The sequence below is a fragment of the Bufo bufo genome, chromosome 3, assembly GCF_905171765.1.
Source record: "Bufo bufo chromosome 3, aBufBuf1.1, whole genome shotgun sequence".
NCBI lineage: Eukaryota > Metazoa > Chordata > Amphibia > Anura > Bufonidae > Bufo > Bufo bufo.
In genome coordinates, this window is record NC_053391.1 from 390,399,026 (window position 1) to 390,420,125 (window position 21,100).

The 21,100-nt window shown below is 44.0% G+C and overlaps 1 protein-coding gene across 1 annotated transcript; it reads left to right on the top strand.

The window, feature by feature from the left end:
- Positions 1-6: 6 nt before the first annotated feature.
- On the top strand, positions 7-15,845 carry GLOD4 (glyoxalase domain containing 4). Its single transcript, XM_040424780.1, has 9 exons — positions 7-220; positions 1,275-1,324; positions 2,299-2,419; positions 2,626-2,770; positions 3,578-3,714; positions 5,382-5,468; positions 7,365-7,478; positions 10,869-10,955; positions 15,681-15,845. Exons 1-9 carry the CDS (start codon positions 131-133, stop codon positions 15,744-15,746), a joined length of 897 nt encoding a protein of 298 aa, XP_040280714.1. The 5' UTR covers positions 7-130; the 3' UTR covers positions 15,747-15,845.
- Positions 15,846-21,100: the final 5,255 nt, after the last annotated feature.

A 21,100-nucleotide genomic window follows, 5' to 3' on the forward strand; every position in this document is an offset into this window, starting at 1 on the left:
CGTAAAACAAGTACTGAACTGTAAATGGGGGGCGGAAGAAGGGTGTGGTCTCCATGGTGATGATGCTTGACGTCATCAAGAAGCGCCGGCTGAGAGGCAGGTTGTGGAGTTGCTATTGTAGCTGTCAAAAATGGGAGGCAGGAGAGCCCTGCACTATGTCCTCAAAGTGGCTGATAGGCCTCAGACTGCACGATTCTTCCGAGATGTTCTCGGAATGAAGGTGAGAAGTGTATACTGATCAGACAGGTGACACTTGGTTTGTATTTAGGACTAAAGCAAGGATAGCCATTGGGATCGACATGCCCCACCGTGCTCAGGTGCTGGCTAGGGGGCAGGAATTGAGCCTATTATCCTCACCTGCCCACAGCCTGGTCCTTAGGCATACATTCAGCTCCACCACCCTGGACCCCTTAACACAGCAAGCTCAGGCAGTCCAGCTGTTGTGAAGCTATAACTGTGCCTTTGTAAGCAAAACTGGGAATGGAACCGAAAATAGAGCAAACTGGTAAAATGTCACTTCAGATTTCCTAAGCCAAAGCAGATGTGCCCTGATGACCACTTAAAGGGGTTGTCTGGTTTCAGGAGGAAACCGAACAACGCATGTGATCCACCTTCAATAAAGAATAGACTGTTAGGGTGTCTTCACACCCTGTGGATTTTGTTGCAGAATTTTCCGCGACTGAAAATCTGTTCCGTTTATCAGAAATTCATGTGCGTGCCTTCCCATTGAAATGAATGGAACTCATTTTCAGTTGTGGAAAATTCTGCAACAAAATCCGCAGCATGTGAAGGCACCCTTACTTACATGACATCACCCAGGCCGCCGCTATAGTTCTCCTGGCAGTACTGATGTGATGTCATATCGACAACATGTGACCACTACAGCTAATCACTGGCTTCTTCAGTGCACCACTGAGGTCAGTGATTGGCTGCAGCAGTCAGGTGTTGACATGATGTCATCGCTGCAGTGGGGTAAACAGAGCCCTGCCGGAAGGACATGAGCCGCAGTGTGGGAGCTGTCAGGTCAGGGGTTGTTTGGTTTCCTGCTGAAGCCAAACAACCCCTTTCACCTAAAGGGAGTCTGTCAGCAGTTTTGACCATGCTTTACTGGACAAACATACCTTTTTTATGGAGCTTTTCTCACCAGGAGTAGTGGGAATGTGAAGTTATATTCTAAAATCTCTACACAGCACCAAAGGGGTCAGAGCGCTGTAGGTCCCTTTCGTTTGATTCGTGACCGAGTCCTAACATGCATGTTGTAATGTCTCTTTCAGGTTTTACGTCATGAAGAATTTGAAGAAGGTTGCAAAGCAGCTTGCAATGGGTATGGAAGATGAGATGTTACCAGCTTCTACTGATGACGCAGGGACAATGACAAACTAGTGACACGCAAAATATCAAATGAAGAATATGAAACCTAGTGAATCAACTAACTGCATCGTCCCATGATTACATAGCCAGGAAGGTATCCCAAAGAAGAAGGAATGAGACCAAATTTGTGGTTCTTGGGTGGTATACCTCTAGCACAGGAATGCTCAACCTGCGGCCCTCCAGCTGTTGTAAAACTACAACTCCCATCATGCCCTCCCGTTGGCTGATAGCTGTAGGCTGTCCGGGCATGCTGGGAGTTGTAGTTTTGCAACAGCTGGAGGGCCACTGGTTGGGCATCCCTGAAGATCTATGTACGGAACCTGTCAGCAGCTGTCCTAACCACAGGCAGCATGAAATAGCCTGCTGACCTGTGTTTTACAGGGAGTCTGTCACCAGTTTTATGCTGCCCTATCTGAGGTGTACCAGTCGTTAATACTGAGGTCATGTGAATCCACCCTTAGTCAGAGTACCTTAAAAATAAAAAACAAGGGGGTCATTATGCCTCAAATATTGGTGTAAGAAAACTGCGCATTTTGTTGTATGCAATATTTGAGGCACAATTAGCAACTTTTGGCCCTTTATGCCACTTCTCTAAAGGGACAAGAAAAGGGGCCCTGGCAGGTGGCACAGCAGAGCTGTCTCCGTTACCATTATTCACATCAGTTTTCTGCCATAAATAAAGACAGGAGGCTGCCAGATTTGAGTCTGCAGGAAGATGCAACAACTCGAGGTGTGCGTTTCTGCATAAATTTGGCGCATCTTCCGGCTGCTCAGGATGATTAGAGACGGCCACAGAAAACGACGGTCTTGATGAATGTCCCCCAAGTTCCTGTTCTCTTCTGTCAAGTTAATGTCATGTAGTCGTACTTTCTTGCAGTATATTTATGATTAATGTGTTTAACTACAACCTGTTGTACATCATTTCAGCCCCTATGATGGGAAGTGGAGTAAAACCATGATAGGCTATGGGTCTGAAGACAGCCACTTTGTTGTGGAGCTGACCTACAACTATGGAGTCGGGGAGTACCGTCTCGGCAATGATTTTTTGGTATGCCTAATGTTTCATGGTGTTTCTCAGATGAACACGTAGGTGACTTGTTTTATAGTTACTGTGGTTTAATACTAGTTGTTTAAACGCACACTAGCCTTTTAATAAAATAGTTATTTAGTGAAATGAGACTCATTGCAGCAGCATTCAGAGCATTAAATTAACGTGAGGGACTGAAAGTGTGTTCTGTTACTGTGTTTCATCAGGGACTGACACTACAGTCCAGTCAAGCTGTAGTCAATGCAAAGAAGATGAATTGGCCGCTTTCTGAAGTATCACCTGGACTGTTCCAGACTGAAGCTCCTGGAGGTTACAAGTTCTTATTAGAAGACAAAACTCAACCCAACACAGGTAACATAGTACATAAGGTCAAAAAAAGACATTTGTCTATCCAGTTCAGCCTGTTATCCTGCAAGTTGATCCAGAGGAAGGCAAAAAAAAACTGTGAGGTACAAGCCAATTTTCCCCACTTTAGGGGAATAAAAAATTCCTTCCCGACTCCAATCAGGCAATCAGAATAACTCCCTGGATCAACGACCCCTCTCTAGTAGCTATAGCCTGTAATATTATTACACTCCAGAAATACATCCAGGCCCCTCTTGAATTCCTTTATTGTACTCACCATCACCACCTCCTCAGGCAGAGAGTTCCATAGTCTCACTGCTCTTACCGTAAAGAATCCTCTTCTATGTTTGTGTACAAACCTTCTTTCCTCCACATGATAGGGCAGCACCAGTCACTGCCTCCCACTGAAAACAGTTGGAGGTAGGTTTAAAGCATTTTTTTTCCATGCTCATTCCAATGCGATTTGTGTGGCAGAATCGGCATAAAAAAAAAGTTCTTAGAACCAGGCCTTATACCAGGAGTCAGCAAACTTTGGCACTCCAGCTGGGAAACTACACTCCCAGCATGCTGGCTTGCTCGGCTGTTCTAACTCACATAGAAGTGAATGGAGCATGATGGGAGTTGTAGTCTCACAACAGCTGGAGTGTCAGTGGTTGCTGATCCCTGCCTTAACTCTATTCTGATTATCAACTTTTTCTATCTTAAAAAAATAAAAAAAATAAAGCCTTTTTAGTGAGATATGTCACATTTAGAGTTCTAGAACTCGAAGCAGATCTAAGAGGATATTTTATTTGATATGCAATATTTTTACAGATCCAGTGCAGAAAGTGACTGTTGCTGTATCCAACCTGCAAAAGTCTACTGCCTACTGGTCTGACTTGTTAGGCCTCAGAGTCTATCATGAGGATAAGGCCAAAAAGAGCGTCCTGTTGGGCTATGCAGACAACCAGGTAGAGACATCTTCATTTTATTTTGTTACACGCTACTATTCTTAAAGTAGAACTCCTGCAAAAAAATGTTTATTCTCTGACCTGCTAGAAAGACACATGATGTAATCTTCTCATCAGTGACTGTATTTGTGAGCTATCCCCTCCCTTCTGATCCTCAGCTGTATCATGTGACCAATACTCTGATCTCTGACTGACACAGGACAGGAAGTCCGTTACTTCTCTATTCATTCCTATGAGACTGACATTGAGGCTCCCATAGAAATACATAGAGAAACTAACTTCCTGTCCACACATAAGATGCTGTGTCATTTGGAAAGTCTGATTGCTGGTCACATGACACAGCTGAGACGCAGAAGGGAGGGGATAGCTCACAAATACAGACACTGCAGGTCAGAGAATAACATTTACTGAAAACACAGATCATTGACTTATATAGGAACAGTGTCCTGTAACTGGTTAACTGGGCTATTTTATATAATTGCATCTAAAAGGTCATGTGCAGTTTGCTTAATAGCAGCTGAGACAGGATACAGCAGACTCATAGGGGGTCATTTACTGAAGTCTGCCATTTTACATGCCTTTCTCAGTAAACGCCCTGCTGTCAGAGGATCCGACCAATTTATTAGGAGGTGCACTTAATATATTTGTCACATCATCTGCTGTCCGTGAGTCAGAACAGAAATGTACTTGCTTTCTGGCTCAATGTCATTAAACCACTTTAATTTAACTGATGATCTATCCTCTGGATAGATCATCAGCTTCTGATCGGCGGGGTCCGACACCCGGGACCCCCGCCGATCAGCTGTTTGAGAAGGCAGCGGCGCTCCAGTAGCGCCGCGGCCTTCTCACTGTTTACCGCTGGCTCAGTGACGTCACGACTAGTATCAACTAGCATGGGCGCGGCTAAGCTCCATTCAAGTGAACAGAGCTTAGCCCCGCCCACGCTAGTTGATACTAGTCGTGATGTCACTGGGTCGGCGATAAACAGTGAGAAGGCCGTGGCGCTGCTGGAGCGCCGCTGCCTTCTCAAACAGCTGATCGGCGGGTGTCCCGTGTGTCGGACCCCCGCCGATCAGAAGCTGATAATCTATCCAGAGGATAGAGCATCAGTTAAATGAAAGTGCAGAACCCCTTTAAATGAGTTAGGCAGTCTAGCTCCTACTTGCAGCTCGCCTCCTCCCACCCACTTTTTGGAAAAGTGGTAAGGGAAGTGAAAAAGTCAAAAAGTTGCACATTTTGATGCAAACGATACTTGTAACAAAATTTGCAACTATTCTAAGTGCCCTCTTTCTGAATAGGGCAGATTCAGAACCATGAGCATATTGTATTCTGTTTTGGCAGGTTACCCAAAATGAACATAATTTGTTGATGTTTGATATAATAGCCCAGCAGAGCTGTTATTGTAGTTTGCTGCCCTTCGATAGGGCATCGTATGGTGGTGACAGATTCACTTTTACTGTTGCTGTTTCCAAGGGGAAAAACCAAGCATATCAGGACATTCCCACCTGCTTTTTATGAAGACAAGTGAAGTAATCTGATTGGATGCTATGGGCAACTTCTCCTCTGCACCAGTTTTAATAACTCTTCATCCTCCAGAACATCATACATTACCTGAATGAATCTCCAAAAATGGGGAGAGGGTAACTAATTTAGGTGTCACTTTATAGTGCAAGCTGGAGCTGCAGGATATCGGGGGACCAGTGGATCATGCTACAGCGTTTGGACGAATTGCATTTGCTTGTCCAAAAGATGAGGTTAGATTTTAAATGACTTTTTATTATTTAAATTATCCAAAGTTTTTTTGCATATTGCATATAAAAATAACAAAAAACTCAACCAAGCGAGTTGTATCTGTACAAACGTTCAAGTTTATCATAGTTGAAAAGATAAAATAGTAACTTATTCAGTAGCAGAATGAAAAGAAATGTAAAAAAACGCAACATATAATTATATTTTGTGAATTAAATATTTTTGTTAAAGTTTCATATTTAAAGGGGTTCCTGGCCGATCCTGGCAGGTTGTTGGGGGTCAGACACCCTGCTAATCAGCTGTTTGGGTTTAGTTCTGTTGCCAGGAGTCAGTGTTGGAACTAGTGGACAGAGCTCATCATTGCAGGGCTGCTCCCATTGACGTCTGTAGTAAGGTTCTCCCTCGGCTACACCCGAACAGCTGATCGGCGGCATTGATCCCCTCCCTACTAGTCACCAAGTGATGGCCCATAATGAGGATTTACTTGAAAGGGAATCTGTCACCTGGTTTGAGCATATTAAAGTGTTACTACTGCCATGTACAATAAAATACCTTATTTCTTGCTGTAGTCTTCATTTTTTGTTTCATTAGCAATTAAATCCACTATTTCTGTTATGCAAATGAGTAGCCAAGGTGCCCAGAGGGGCGTTATTATCCTTCTCTGGAGCCCAGGAGCTCCCCCGTACAGTGCCCAGCCCGCCTTCCTTTAGAGCCCAGCCCGCCTCTTCCAGCATAAGTAACTGCCCACACCCGAACTCCTTACCACCTCCCCCCGTCTGATACGTCATTATTTGGATGCAACTGCGCCCACAGATTCCTTGCGTCCACTCGATGAAATCTCAGGCAGGCGCAGTACCGCGGACTGCATGCGCGATGTAGAAGCCCCTGGGGGCAATAGCTTTAAATTTGTCACTGGGCTCGGCGCATGCCTAGTGACACATTTGAAGCTGTTGCCCTCAGGAGCTTCTACATCTCGAAGGCGCAGGTATTTTATTGTACATGACAGTAGTAACACTTTAATCTGCTCAAACCAGGTGACAGATCCCCTTTAAATGTACTTCCAGTAGGCCACAAATTTGTAATAGTGCAGAACTGTTCATTACAGTTCTTGTTAGATCTCCCACCTGGAGAATTCAATAAGAATGGCTTCATTTGTATAATTATTAAAAGGAGCTACATACTGAGGTAGCTTATGTGCTAGTAGTGAATTTTATTTTTATTTTTTCCATATATTGTTGTTTTTGTAACATGGCAAAGACAAAATGCCTCTTCATCCACATTTGGCTATTGTGAGCCTTTGTCAGGAGTTCTGCCATGTTGTACCATGAAAACCTTTAATGGTAACACCGCTATAAGTCGTTGGGTTTATTGTTCATCATATTGGATACATCATACCATGGGATATGGCACAGTTTCCCCTCATGATACCAGTGTGGAAAGAGCTTCACTTTTTTTTTTTTTTTTTTTTTAAAGTCAATTTCTCCTAAAGGAAGAAAATAAAACACATGACAAGGCCTCATACACACATAGTATCCGTATTTGCAGTCTGCAAATTGCCGATCCACAAAACACGGATACCGGCTGTGTATATCCTGCATTTTCCCCTTCTGCAGGCCCGCAGTATGTTACAAATGCCTATTCTTGTTCACAAAATGGACAAAAATAGGACATGTTCTATTTTATTTATTTTTTGGGGGGCCACGGAACGGACATACGGATGCGAATAGCACATGTTGCGCTGTCCACATGTTTTATGGACCCAGCTAATATGAATGGATACGCATCTGATCCGCAAAAAAAATGAGGACCAGTATCTAACCAAAGAATACAACTATCACTAGGATGTTAGATTCCATATATTTTATATCACTTTTTTGGTATTTGTCTTCTGTTTTTGCCAGCTTCCAGCTATTGAGGCAACCATGAAAAGAGAGAATCAAAAGATCCTAACTCCACTTGTAAGCCTGGACACCCCAGGGAAAGCTACAGTCCAAGTTGTTATCTTGGCTGATCCTGTGAGTAATTGCTTCACCAGTAGATATTAAAGTGTAGCTCCAGTTAATTATGATCAGGATTTACTCCATGGTGCAAAATTGCCATTAAAGTGTAACTGTCATTCTTTTATTTATTATTAGGGGCAGTGATACTAACCATTTTTGTAATATACTTTAATTACTAAAATAGTACATTTCCATTAGAAAAATAGCTCTAAAGTGACCCATTTTGAGCCTTAGCAACGCTCATCTGTCTTCTGTTTACATAACAGTCAGTGTTAGCAAGTCTCCAATGTTATGTAAACAGAAGACAGAGGAGCGTTGTTAAGGCTCAAAATGGTTGACTTTAGAGCTATATTTGTGATAGAAATGTACGATTTCAGTAATTAAAGTATATTACAAAAATGGTCATTATCGCTGCCCCTACACATTACAAAAAGAATGAGAGTTACACTTTAAGGGGTTGTCTCACTTCAGTAAGTGGCATTTATCATGTAGAGAAAGTTTATACAATGTATTGTTATTGTCCATATTGCTTCCTTTGCTGGCTGGATTCATTTTTCTATCACATTATACACTGCTCGTTTCCATGGTTACAGACCACCCTACAATCCTTCAGTGGTGGTCGTGCTTGCACAATATAGGAAAAAGCCGTAGCCTATGTTCGGTCCCATGGCCCCGGCCACCAGAGAGGCTGACTCTCTTTTTCTTCTAGTGTGCAAGCACTACCACCACTGATGGATTGCTGGGTGGTCTGTAACCATGGAAACGAGCAGTGTATAATGTGATGGAAAAATGAATCCAGCCAGCAAAGGAAGCAATATGGATAATAACAGCACATTAGTAAGTGGCTTGTATTAACTTTCTCTACATGATAAACGCCACTTACTAAAGTGAGACAACCCCCTTTAAACATCTTTGTATGATTTAATCAAAAACACAACGACATCTCTTCTACCACCACATACATTTCTGGCATATCGATGGGAAGCCTAAACATTTTTTAGTGTTGTGTTTGCATATTTTTCATATTTTTTAAGCAAGAACAAGACAAAATTCACACAGAACAATAAATAAATGTCTTTCCTTAGGTATTTAAAAGTTGCTACCTGGAGAAATGTATTTAGCTATTTCTAACAACCATGACGGCCACCATAACCACTCCAAGTCCGATTTGCTATTTTTTGGTCACTTTCCCGCCTAAAAATATTGAATAAAAAGTTATAAACACCCCAAAATTGTATCAATGAAAAAGACAGGTCGCTCAGCAAAAATGAGCCCTTACACAGCTCCATGGATATCAATTTAAAAAAGCTATAGAGGTCAGAATAGGGCAATGAAAAGTAAGCATTTTGTTTTTTTAAAAGTATTGAAACACAAGAAAAACTATATAAAAATGTGGTATCACCATAATCATACTGACCTGCAAATTAAAGTAAAAAAGGTAATTTTAACCGAATAGGGAACGCTGTAAAAAGAAAACCCATTAAAAAATGACAGAATTGCGTTTACACCCCATTTGGAAATGTTTTCCTTTTACATTGTATATAATTGCATGGTGCCATAAGAAAGTACAATTTGTCCCGCAAAAAATAAGATTCCACCTTTCATTTTATACAGCTCCTTTGAAAAGTGGAATCTGATTGGTTGCTATGGGCAACTGAGCCAGTTCTACTTTACACCAGTTTGATAAATCTCCCCCTTAGGCCTATTGCACACGACCGTATGGCTTTTTCAGTGTTTTGCGATCCGTTTTAAACGGATCCGTTGTTCCGTTTTTTGTTTCCGTTGTGTTTCCGTTTCCGTTCCGTTTTTCCGTTCCGTTTTTCCGTATGGCAAATACAGTATACAGTTATTTCATAGAAAAAATTGGGCTGGGCATAACATTTTCAATAGATGGATCCGCAAAAAACGGAACGGATACGGAAGACATACGGATGCACTTCCGTATGCATTCCGTTTTTTTTTGCGGACCCATAGACTTTAATGGAGCCACGGAATGTGATTTGCGGCCAAATATAGGACATGTTCTATGTTAAAACGGAACGGAAAAACGGAAACGGAATGCATACGGAGTACATTCCGTTTTTTTTGCGGACCCATTGAAATCAATGGCTCCGTATACGGACCGTATACGGACCGCAAAAAACGGCCAGTAAACGGGAAAAAAAAACGGCCGTGTGAAAGAGGCCTTAGTTGCAGTTATTGCTGCACAAGAGGGTCACACCAGATACTGAAAGTGAAGGTTTACATACATTTGCCATTCACAGAATGGATCTTTTTTCTAATTTTTTGACTCATTTGTTTGATTTGGTCCTCTTTATTTAGTTTTAGGACTTGTGTGGAAATCTGATGTAGTTTTAGGTCAAATGTATGAAGAAATATAGAAAATTCTGAAGGGTTCACAAGCTTTCAAGCATCACTGTAGTGTACAGCAAAACCATTTGTGTACTTCTTTTAATTTTTTTGACCCAATAAAACATTGGATGACCATGAGTGGAGTTGTCTCCAATTCTGACCACTGGAGCAGGGTGTCAGCTGTATGTTACAGCTGATATCCACTTCTGATGGTGTGCACTCAGCTCCTGAGCCTGGGTGGTTGCTGTCCTGTACTTGTATGGTGGGTTGTGGAAAGTACTTTCCAACAGTGTCATGTATATCCAGTGGATGTTGGTAAGGGGTTATTTTCGATACAGTGACTTAGATCCTATGTTATGACCTGTGGAAGACTGGATCAAAGCCCTGGTGCTGCAATACACTGGTCACGGAGCCATGGTGTAATATAATAGCGGTCACACGTTTTTCATAAGCTCTTGGCATCATGCAACCTCTAAACTCTTTCCCCAATATTTGGCATTGTAATGATTACAAGACTCCTAGGATAGCTCTCCCGGTCTGGCTCCATGCCAGCTGCCCTAGTCTTAAATGACTTTATTGCATTTTACCGGTTCAGGAACTATTGGATTTATTAGATTAGAAAGACTCAATACCTCAGATCATAGGAAAGGCCCAATAATGTCTTCCTCTTTAATTACCCAGTAAACATCTTAACCAGATGCTGCATAAGAGACATATTAAATACAGGAGCTTTAGGACTGTAGACTCCGAGTAATATTCCTCCTAAATTGGTTCCATCTCCGTATGGCAGCAGCATTTTAGTTTTCACTTTCATCATCATAAACTGATAGCAGCACATTACTGTGGAATAATTCAGAACAGAACATGCGGCTACATTTCTATGGGATGTTTTGAAGTCATCACTTACAGGTTAGCGTAGTTTCTTGTGTAGCTGACCTTGCGAGTGGAGACTTTCTCGATGGCATAGCTCTATAGGATGCAGCCTAGGGGGTTCTCTGCCGTACTATAAAAGTGGCGCACTGTATACACTCATTGTTTGCTGTTGTCTTTTAGGATGGTCATGAAATTTGCTTTGTTGAAGATAAAGCATTCCAAGAACTGTCCCAGTTCGATCCAAAGGCTGATCAGCTTCTCAATGATGTAAGTTTCCATCAGTGAAAAACATGAAGACTGTTCTGTATTGTGGCACCCTGTCATGCTTCTTCTCTCATTTCAACCTGGCTCAGGAAAGGTGAATGCAGGAATCTGAAGTATGGAAAACTGTGTTTTGTTTTTTTACTGTGTATTTTTGTCTACTATTAAAGCGACCTTGCAGGATGTGAGTGCTAAACATATATATGAGCTGTGCTGGTCTCATCATCTGTCACCCTGTACCTGAGTAGTAAGCCAAATAAACTGGTAGCTTCATCTCAGTCTCCTGATTCAAACGTTTTTGTCCCCCTTCAGATCAGTGCCTCTGTTGGTGAGAAACTAAACCTTTTGTATAATGCAAATGAGCTGTTTGGTGCAATGAGGGCATCACCGTTGCACCTCATCATACCAATAGCTCCCTTCCCTATCTCATTTAACTCCACCCCCAGTGCTGAGTGACATGGAGAGGCAGTGGCCATGTAATCTCACCTGGCCCTCTGTTCTAGCCTGTGCATCGGCAGTACAGCCCCGATGCTTGCTAGGGCTGCATAGTACTGTTCTGCATGTGCACCAGCACACAGGCGAGAACGCAGGGCCAGGCAAGATTACATTACCACTGCCTGGTCCTGTCACTAAGAGCTGGAGGGCAGGGCTACACGCAATAGGGAAGGGAGCTGTTAGTGCAACGGTGATGCCCTCGTTACACCTAACAGCTCATTTTGCACAAAAGTCTTAGGCCTCTTTCACACGGGCGTTGCGGGAAAATGTGCGGGTGCGTTGCGGGAACACGCGCGATTTTTCCGCGCGAGTGCAAAAGATTGGGATCGGTGTTCTGTAGATTGTATTATTTTCCCTTATAACATGGTTATAAGGGAAAATAATAGCATTCTGAATACAGAATGCATAGTAAAATAGCGCTGGAGGGGTTAAAAATAAATAAAATATATATATATATATATATATATATATATATATAAATATAAAATTTAACTCACCTTAATCCACTTGATCGCACAGCCCGGCATCTCCTTCTGTCTTTATCTTAGCTGTGTGGAGGAACAGGACCTGTGGTGACGTCACTCCGGTCATCACATGATCCATCACATGATCTTTTACCATGGTGATGTCACCACAGGCCCTGTTCCTCCACATAGCTAAGATGAAGACAGAAGGAGATGCCGGGCTGTGCGATCAAGTGGATTAAGGTGAGTTAAATTATTTTTTATTTTTTTTAACCCCTCCAGCGCTATTTTACTATGCATTCTGTATTCAAAATGATATTATTTTCCCTTATAACCATGTTATAAGGGAAAATAATAATGATCGGGTCTCCATCCCGATCGTCTCCTAGCAACCATGCGTGACAATCGCACCGCATCCGCTTGCGGATGCTTGCGATTTTCACGCAACCCCATTCACTTCTATGGGGCCTGCGTTGCGTGAAAAACGCAGAATATAGAGCATGCTGCGATTTTCACGCAACGCACAAGTGATGCGTGAAAATCACCGCTCATGTGAACAGCCCCATAGAAATGAATAGGTCGGGATTCAGTGCGGGTGCAATGCGTTCAACTCACGCATCGCATCCGCGCGGAATACTCGCCCGTGTGAAAGGGGCCTTATTTTCTCAGCAATGGAGGCACTGATCTGCAGGGGGCCAACAACTTTTAAATCAGGAGACCATGATGAAGCTACTGGTTTATTACTCGGGTACATAGTGACAGATGATCTTCGAGCACATGCTTTGTAATATTTTTAATGTTTCTGCTCCCCTTCAGGTGAATTTACTTACCCTCCATCTTGCAGCCAACATGTAGGCTCCCTCTCAGTCTTCAGAGTGGGTGGTGAGACTAGGCAAGATGACATAATGTATTGCACACTGCTCACTCTATGGAATCGGTGGCGTCGCCAGGGGGGGGCCAGAGGGGCTACGCCCTCCCCTACATCACGCTGTGCCCCAACTAAAATGCCCCCCCCAAATGAGCGGCTGCCATTGCGCTCATCTCCATAGTCAGATTCTGCCTGTGCTGCGGCGGGGCAGGGGAGGGAGAGGCGTGTCCCTTCCTCTGATAGGCTGCCAGCCTAGTGCCTGCAGCCTATCAGAGGCCGGCGCAGGCAGCGCGATGACGTCATTGCGCCGCCTGAGCAATACAGCGCAGGACACAGGCCGGAATAGGCCTGCATCGCATCGCTGACATGGAGGTAAGTATAAGTGTTTTTTTTTTTTTTTTTTACAATAGTTTTACAGGCACATGATGGGGGGGCTTATTACAGGCACATGATGGGGGGGCTTATTACTGGCCCATGATGGGGGGGGCTTATTACTGGCCCATGATGGGGGGGGCTTATTACTGGCCCATGATGGGGGGGCTTATTACTGGCCCATGATGGGGGGGCTTATTACTGGCCCATGATGGGGGGGCTTATTACTGGCCCATGATGGGGGGGCTTATTACTGGCCCATGATGGGGGGGCTTATTACTGGCCCATGATGGGGGGGCTTATTACTGGCCCATGATGGGGGGGCTTATTACTGGCCCATGATGGGGGGGCTTATTACTGGCCCATGATGGGGGGGCTTATTACTGGCCCATGATGGGGGGGCTTATTACTGGCCCGTGATGGGGGGGCTTATTACTGGCCCGTGATGGGGGGGCTTATTACTGGCCCGTGATGGGGGGGCTTATTACTGGCCCGTGATGGGGGGGCTTATTACTGGCCCGTGATGGGGGGCTTATTACTGGCACGTGATGGGGGCTGGGCTCTTGTTACTGGCATGTGATGGGGGGGCTCTTGTTACTGGCACGTGATGGGGGTCACTTGTTACTGGCACGTGATGGGGGGCACTTGTTACTGGCACGTTATTGGTGGGCACTATAGGGGCATCTACTGAGGCCACAAAGAAGGGGTATTTTATATGGGGGCTCTGTACATTAGCATTTTATACTGGGACACATTATGGTGGGTACTATGGGGAAGGGGAGAGAGGAGTACTATGGAGTCATCTACGGGGGGCACTAAGAAGGGGTATTTTATGGGTAAATTATGGGGGACACTGAGGGCTTCTACTGGGGCACGATATATGGGGCAATTTATACTGGTACATTATGGGGGGCACTAGGAGGAAGGGGGGAAAGGAGCACTATGGGCACTATATAGGGGTATTTTATCCTGGCACATTATGGGGCACTATGGGGACATTAGCTCAACTGGGGGCATTACAAGGGGGTATTTTTTGCATTGTCACATTATAAGGAGAATGTGCCCCACAATATACCTCTACACTGTGCCACACAATATACAGTATACCTCTACACTGAGCCACACAATATACAGTATACCTCTACACTGTGCCCCACAATGTACAGTATACCTCTACACTGTGCCCCACAATGTACAGTATACCTCTACACTGTGCCCCACAATGTACAGTATACCTCTACACTGTGCCCCACAATGTACAGTATACCTCTACACTGTGCCCCACAATGTACAGTATACCTCTACACTGTGCCCCACAATGTACAGTATACCTCTACACTGTGGAGTCTGTTCTATAAGCACCCTTGTTCTGTGGCGGCAGACAGAAAATAATCTGGAAGTGCCCCTCCCGAGACCAGGCTATGGATCCGCCACTGGTCTGGACCGCTCACAGCAGTGTACATTTCTTCTAAACTGTAATCCGTACCCTCTGACCTGCAGAAATCAGCTCGGTAACAACTAACAGTGCCTGTAGACTGTAGCCTGGCCCTGTTACCGAAGCTAGCTGAGTGGTGTAAGGTTAAGGTACTAGTAGAGATGATCGGCCGCTGAATCCTGATTTAAAGTTAAAGTTACTGTAGGATATGGATTACAGTTTAGAAATGTCAAATGTACACTCCTGTGAGAGGCGGGGAAGGAGATCTGTGGATGACACTGTTATGGAGGGGGAAATGAGGATAACACTGTTATAGGGAGGGGGATCTGTGGATGACACTGTTATGGAGGGGGAAATGGGGATGACACTGTCATGGGGTGGATCTGTGAATGACACTGTAATGGGGTGGGTCTGTGGATGACACATATAGCATAAGATGCTATATACTGTATGTGTCATCCACAGATCCCCCCCCATAGCAGTGTCATCCACAGATCCCCCCTCCCTATAAAAGTTTTTTTTTAAAAACACAGACAGCAGGACTTTTCTTCCCTGTTGCGGTTTTAGGTATTGGGTAAAGTATCGCAGCATTTCTAAGCATACTTGTGTAAATGTATCGTTGTTATAGCTGCCTCCCCTACTTTTGTCCTGGCCCCCAGTGTGCCCCCCCCCCAAAATTTGAAAGCTAGAGACGCCACTGATGGATATCCTGATGCCATCTTGGCAACATCCTGTCAGTGTGGTCCGAGGAACTGTGAGGGAAGGTTTTCAAGTTGAAAATAGCACTGACGTGATCAGCACTGTGCCCGGAGCCTTGCAAAGGGAGGCAGGCACGTAAATGCATTTATAATTCTCCTGCGTCACATCTATTACAAAACTGTATTCCTGCAGCAACAACTAGGGGCGCTCAGGGCATAGAAAAGTATGCACTTACAATTGACTGAAATGGCAACAACTGAGGTGAAATAATGTTTGCATTTTGTTGTTTATGGGCATTTAGGAAGCCTTATTATCAAGTAACGAATCCCTTTAAAATTCTAGTATATGTAATTGTGATGGATGCCCATAAATCTTTTTGCTTTGTTCATTTCTTACAGGCAATGTCAGCAGACAAGAGTGATGAATGGTTCGCAAAACACCAAAGACAGAAGCCATCTGCGTGATCAACCAGAATGATGTAAAAGCCTTTACCAGCCTCTGCTTTATAGGCTCACAAAGGAAAAAAAATGACGTGATGACCAATAAAGTTGCATAAAATTAAATGTTTTGATATAAAATCTGTTCAGATTTTTGGAATAACAAAGGGTGCACTGTTTTCCCTGCATTGGCTCGTCCAGGCAAAATATAAAATTGCATGGCCGAGTACGGGATGCAGAGCTTGGCTCAGTCTACAAGAACTGGAGCTGCTTTTTCTTAGACACTTCTTGATATGGTTTACAGACAGTGGCAGACTTTACCACTATGCAAATGCTTTGGGCCCCAGAAATCATGGGGCAGAAGAACAACTAAACCAGGGGCAAACATACCGCCTGTGCAGCAAGTTCAGCTGCCAAGGAGGTTTAAAAAAGCACTCCCACAACATTTTTTATTCTCTGGTCTGATAGTAAGGTGATGATGTAAACTGTAGTGATGGTAATTTTCTTACCAGTGACTGTATTTATTATTAAAGCGCCATTCATTCCATAGCGCTGTACATATGAGAAGGGGTATACATACATAATACAGACAATTGCACTAATCATAAGACAAGTTACAAACTGGTACAGAAGGAGAGAGGGCCCTGCCTGTGAGGGCTTACAATCTACATGGTATGGGAGAAGGACACAGTAGGTGCGGGTGAAGTTGGTCATGGCGAGGTGGTGCGGGAGTGAGGTCTGTGAGGTATGATGTGATCCAGGAGGTTTGCAACAGAAGGGAGTGGTCAACAGTGTCGAAGGCAGAGGACAGGTCAAGGAGGAGGACAGAGTATTGTTTCTTGGTTTTGGCTGTTAGTAGATCATTGGTGACTTTGGTAAGGGCAGTCTCAGTCGAGTGGTGGGGTCGGAAGCCAGATTGTAGGCGGTCAAAGAGGGAGCAGGAGGAGAGGTTAGAGGACAGTTCAGAATGGACATGTTGTTCAAGTAGCTTTAAGGCATACGGAAGAAGTGATATGGGGCGATAACTGGACAAAGAAGATGGGTCAAGTGAAGGCTTTTTGAGGATGGATGTAATGGTAGCATATTTAAAAGCAGAGGGGAATACACCAGTGGTTAGTTATAAGTTGAAGAGATGAGTTAGGGCTGGCATAAACACTGTGATGAGGTGGGATGGGATTGGGTCAAGTGCACAGGTGGTGAGATGAGATCTGGAGAGTAGAGTGGAGAGTTTTTCTTCTGTAATGGTGGGAGAAGAGGACCGAGCAGTTATGTAGAGGGTCTGTGGGGACTGTGTAGTTAAGCTTTCTCTGATGTTGACTGTCCTTTGTTTGAAGTATTTGGCAAAGTCCTCAGCTGAGAAGAGAGGTTGGGGGCCCTGGGGGACGGAGAAGGGAGTTAAAAGTGTTAAAAAGTTGTTTAGGGCTGTGGGACAGGGAAGATATGAGAGATGAGAAGTAGGCCTGTTTTATCATCAGCGAGTGAGGATTTGAATATGAGGAGGGATTGTTTGTAATGCGGTGAAATGATCTTTAGAATGGAATTTCTTCCATCGCCGCTCAGCAGCGCTGGAACTTGTCTGAGTTTTTTGGTCAGGTTGGTGTACCAGGGTTGTCTGTTAATTTTTCGGGTTTTGTTGTGTGTGAGGGGGGCAACAGTGTCCAGAGCTGTACTTATTGTGGTGTTATATAGGGTGGTAGCAGCATCTGGGTCTTGGAGGGAACAGATGGTAGAGAGTGGGAGAAGAGAGTCAGAAAGAAAGCGAATGTTGAGATGTTTCCTGCGGGGGTGTGCTGGTGTGTGGACCGGGGGAGCAGAGAAGAGACCAATGAAGAGAAGGTGAGTAGGTTGTGGTCGGATAGGGGGAGAGGCGAATTAGAAAGGTTAGATAGGGAGCAGAGGCGGGTAAAGATAAGATCCAGAGTGTGACCATCTCTGTGGGTGGGAGCTGAAGACCGCTGTGATAGGCCGAAGGAGGAAGAGAGTGATAGGAGTTTAGAGGCGGCCGAGTGGCACGTGTCAGTAGGGATGTTAAAGTCACCCATGATGATAGTGGGGATGTCGGCAGAAAGAAAGTGTAGTAGCCAGGTGTTAAAGTGGTCAAGAAAGATGGTGGCTGGGCCTGGGGGGCGGTAAATGACGGCTACTTTAAGGTTGGAGGGAGAGTAGATGCGAACAGAGTGTACTTCAAATGAGGTGAGCGTAATGGAGGGTGGCAGTGGAATTGGGCTGTAAGACCAACTCCTCCACCATGTTTGCATGTATTTGTGAGTTATAACCTCTCTTCAGATCCTCAGCTATGTCTTGTGACAGACACTCTGTCTACAAATAAGACAGCATCTTATGTGTGGACAGGAACCCAGTTTCTTTATATGGATATGTAGAGAGAATCTCTAAATCGCACATCCTCATACCTATGCTTCTGATATACAACTGTTTTCAATTATCAGCATTTCTTATGATAAAACATGGCTATCTAGCGATGCTATCAATCATTTGCTGTGCACTATAAAGAGGCAATTAGTATACAGTTTGATTAAAGCGCATAGGCCCACTTACCGCGACAAGGATGCCTCTTGTTTAAGTGGGAACCTACTCTAACCATGGCGCAGAGCCGTGCGGCGACCACCACGCCTCCACACCGCTCCAGCAGGCAATGGGATCCAGCAGCCGCACAGCAGCCCCACTATACAGTGAGGCCACATGGGCCCCATCACTCCACCAGCACGGCACAGAAGCAGAGACGGCCGCCGTCCAGCGCCGCATGTGAACTGGTGCAAATGGCTCACCTGTTCACAGCCTCTCAGGAACTCCAACTGAGATGTGGTAGGAATTTATAGACCCTTTGCAGACTTCTGCTAATTAAAAAGCACCTAAGCCACATGGGGAGGAGTGCTGATTCAGGGGAGGGGGGGAAAGAAGTTTATAGCATAAATTGTATGGATATGTAGAGAGAATCTCTAAATCGCACATCCTTATACTTATGCTTCTGATATACAACTGTTTTCAATTATCAGCATTTCTTATGATAAAACATGGCTATACAGCGATGCTATCAACCTTGTCGCGGTAAGTGGGCCTATGCGCTTTGATCAAACTGTATACTAATTGTCTCTTTATAGTGCACAGCAAATGATTGATAGCATCGCTGTATAGCCATGTTTTATCATAAGAAATGCTGATAATTGAAAACAGTTGTATATCAGAAGCATAGGTATGAGGATGTGCGATTTAGAGATTCTCTCTACATATCCATACAATTTATGCTATAAACTTCTTTCCCCCCCTCCCCTGAATCAGCACTCCTCCCCATGTGGCTTAGGTGCTTTTTAATTAGCAGAAGTCTGCAAAGGGTCTATAAATTCCTACCACATCTCAGTTGGAGTTCCTGAGAGGCTGTGAACAGGTGAGCCATTTGCACCAGTTCACATGCGGCGCTGGACGGCGGCCGTCTCTGCTTCTGTGCCGTGCTGGTGGAGTGATGGGACCCGGGGCCCATGTGGCCTCACTGTATAGTGGGGCTGCTGTGCGGCTGCTGGATCCCATTGCCTGCTGGAGCGGTGTGGAGGCGTGGTGGTCGCCGCACGGCTCTGCGCCATGGTTAGAGTAGGTTCCCACTTAAACAAGAGGCAACCTTGTCGCGGTAAGTGGGCCTATGCGCTTTGATCAAACTGTATACTAATTGTCTCTTTATAGTGCACAGCAAATGATTGATAGCATCGCTGTATAGCCATGTTTTATCATAAGAAATGCTGATAATTGAAAACAGTTGTATATCAGAAGCATAAGTATAAGGATGTGCGATTTAGAGATTCTCTCTACATATCCATCCAGTTTCTTTATATATTCCTATGGGAGCCTCAATGTCAGTCTCATAGGAATCAGTGCAGAAACTGACTTCCTGTACTTTGTCAGTTGGAGAGGAAGAGTGTTGGTCACATGACACAGCTTAGGATCAGAACGGAGGTTATAACTCACAAATACAGTCACTGTTAAGAATATTACCTTCACTACAATTTATATCACGTACCTTTCTAATAGGCCAGATAATAAAGATTTTTGTGGGAGTGCTTCTTTAAATCAGTAGCAGAAATGCCCCGGCTGCATGGGGATGGAGCTTAGCAGGCTGATCGGGGCAGAGATTAGTGGTGTGCTGGGGTGGAGCTTAGCAGTGCGACCTAGAAATGCTAATTCCACCCTGCCTATAGAAGAGGGTCCTTAAAGGGGTTTTCTGGGATTTTAGTATTGATGACCTATCCTCAGGATAGGTCATATCAATATCAGATCAGCGGGGGTTCGACACCCAGTACACGACCGATCAACTGGTTGAAGAGAAGGCCACAGTCCATGCAAGCGCTGCCTTCCCTTCATTGTTTACCTGCCCGCTGTCGACAGCGCAGCGGTGAGGATAGGTCATCAATATTAAAATCCTGGAAAACCCCTTTAATGATTGAGACATTATTTATTGACTTCACTATAGCAGAACAATCAGTAGCAGAGGCCGCTCAGTACTGCCAATCTCTGGAATTTAGCCTTCATTGTCTTATATGGGAAAATACAGGGTTACAATATAGAACATTTTCTCAGATTCACTCATCTCTAGCTCAAAATAGTGTCTCAAAAGTCAGTACAACTTGTTACTGACACTGTGCACTGTACTACTATAAATGGCTCAAAGGAATAAGGCGCCTAGCAAAACTGATATAAAGATCAATATTTATTTAGTAAATTTGTACTGCATTAACTAGCTACTTTCAGTGAATCACACACCATTAGTCAAGGCATTGGAGTTCTTAATCAGAAACCATATCAGCAGTCTAGCTACTGTGTATGGTAACTAGATCAAGCCCATAACAACCATACTTCAGCATCCATTTTTATATGGATGCATGGACTTTTAACCCTTATAATACCAGAGTTTTTTTTTTAATTTTTGCATTTTCATTTTTCTTCCCTGTCTTCCTGGAGCCATAACTCTGACCTATTTTTTGGGTAAGAGAAGGGATGAAAAAATGGTGAATCGGCCATTTTGATACATTTTTCCATTACACCATATTTTATAAGTACGGGCGTTTTCGGCCTTGGTGATGCCCATGATGTTTATACTTTTTATTACTTATGTATTTATTTTTTTATTCTAATAAAAGGGGGGTGATTTTAAATTTTTATATATTTATTTTATTTTTTATGTTTTTGTAGCCAGTCTAGGAGGCTACAACGTTCATTACTTGTTTTTTTCTTATAAATTATTTCTATATACCCATAGGGTGTATAGTATTGCATGAGTTACTGATTTCTTATGTTGGCCTGCCACCTGCTGGCCAACATAGTAACTGCACTTCTAATATGCTGGGTCTCTTCAGAAAGACCCGGCCTATTAGAAT

What these genes read in the sequence shown, in the direction of transcription:
- GLOD4 (XM_040424780.1), top strand. Translation starts at nt 131, where the DNA reads ATGGGAGGCAGGAGAGCCCTGCACTATGTCCTCAAAGTGGCTGATAGG. An exon ending in TGCAAAGCAGCTTGCAATGG is followed by an intron (nt 1,325 to 2,298) that starts GTATGGAAGATG and finishes ACATCATTTCAG; the next exon opens with CCCCTATGATGGGAAGTGGA. An exon ending in TTGCTTGTCCAAAAGATGAG is followed by an intron (nt 5,469 to 7,364) that starts GTTAGATTTTAA and finishes TGTTTTTGCCAG; the next exon opens with CTTCCAGCTATTGAGGCAAC.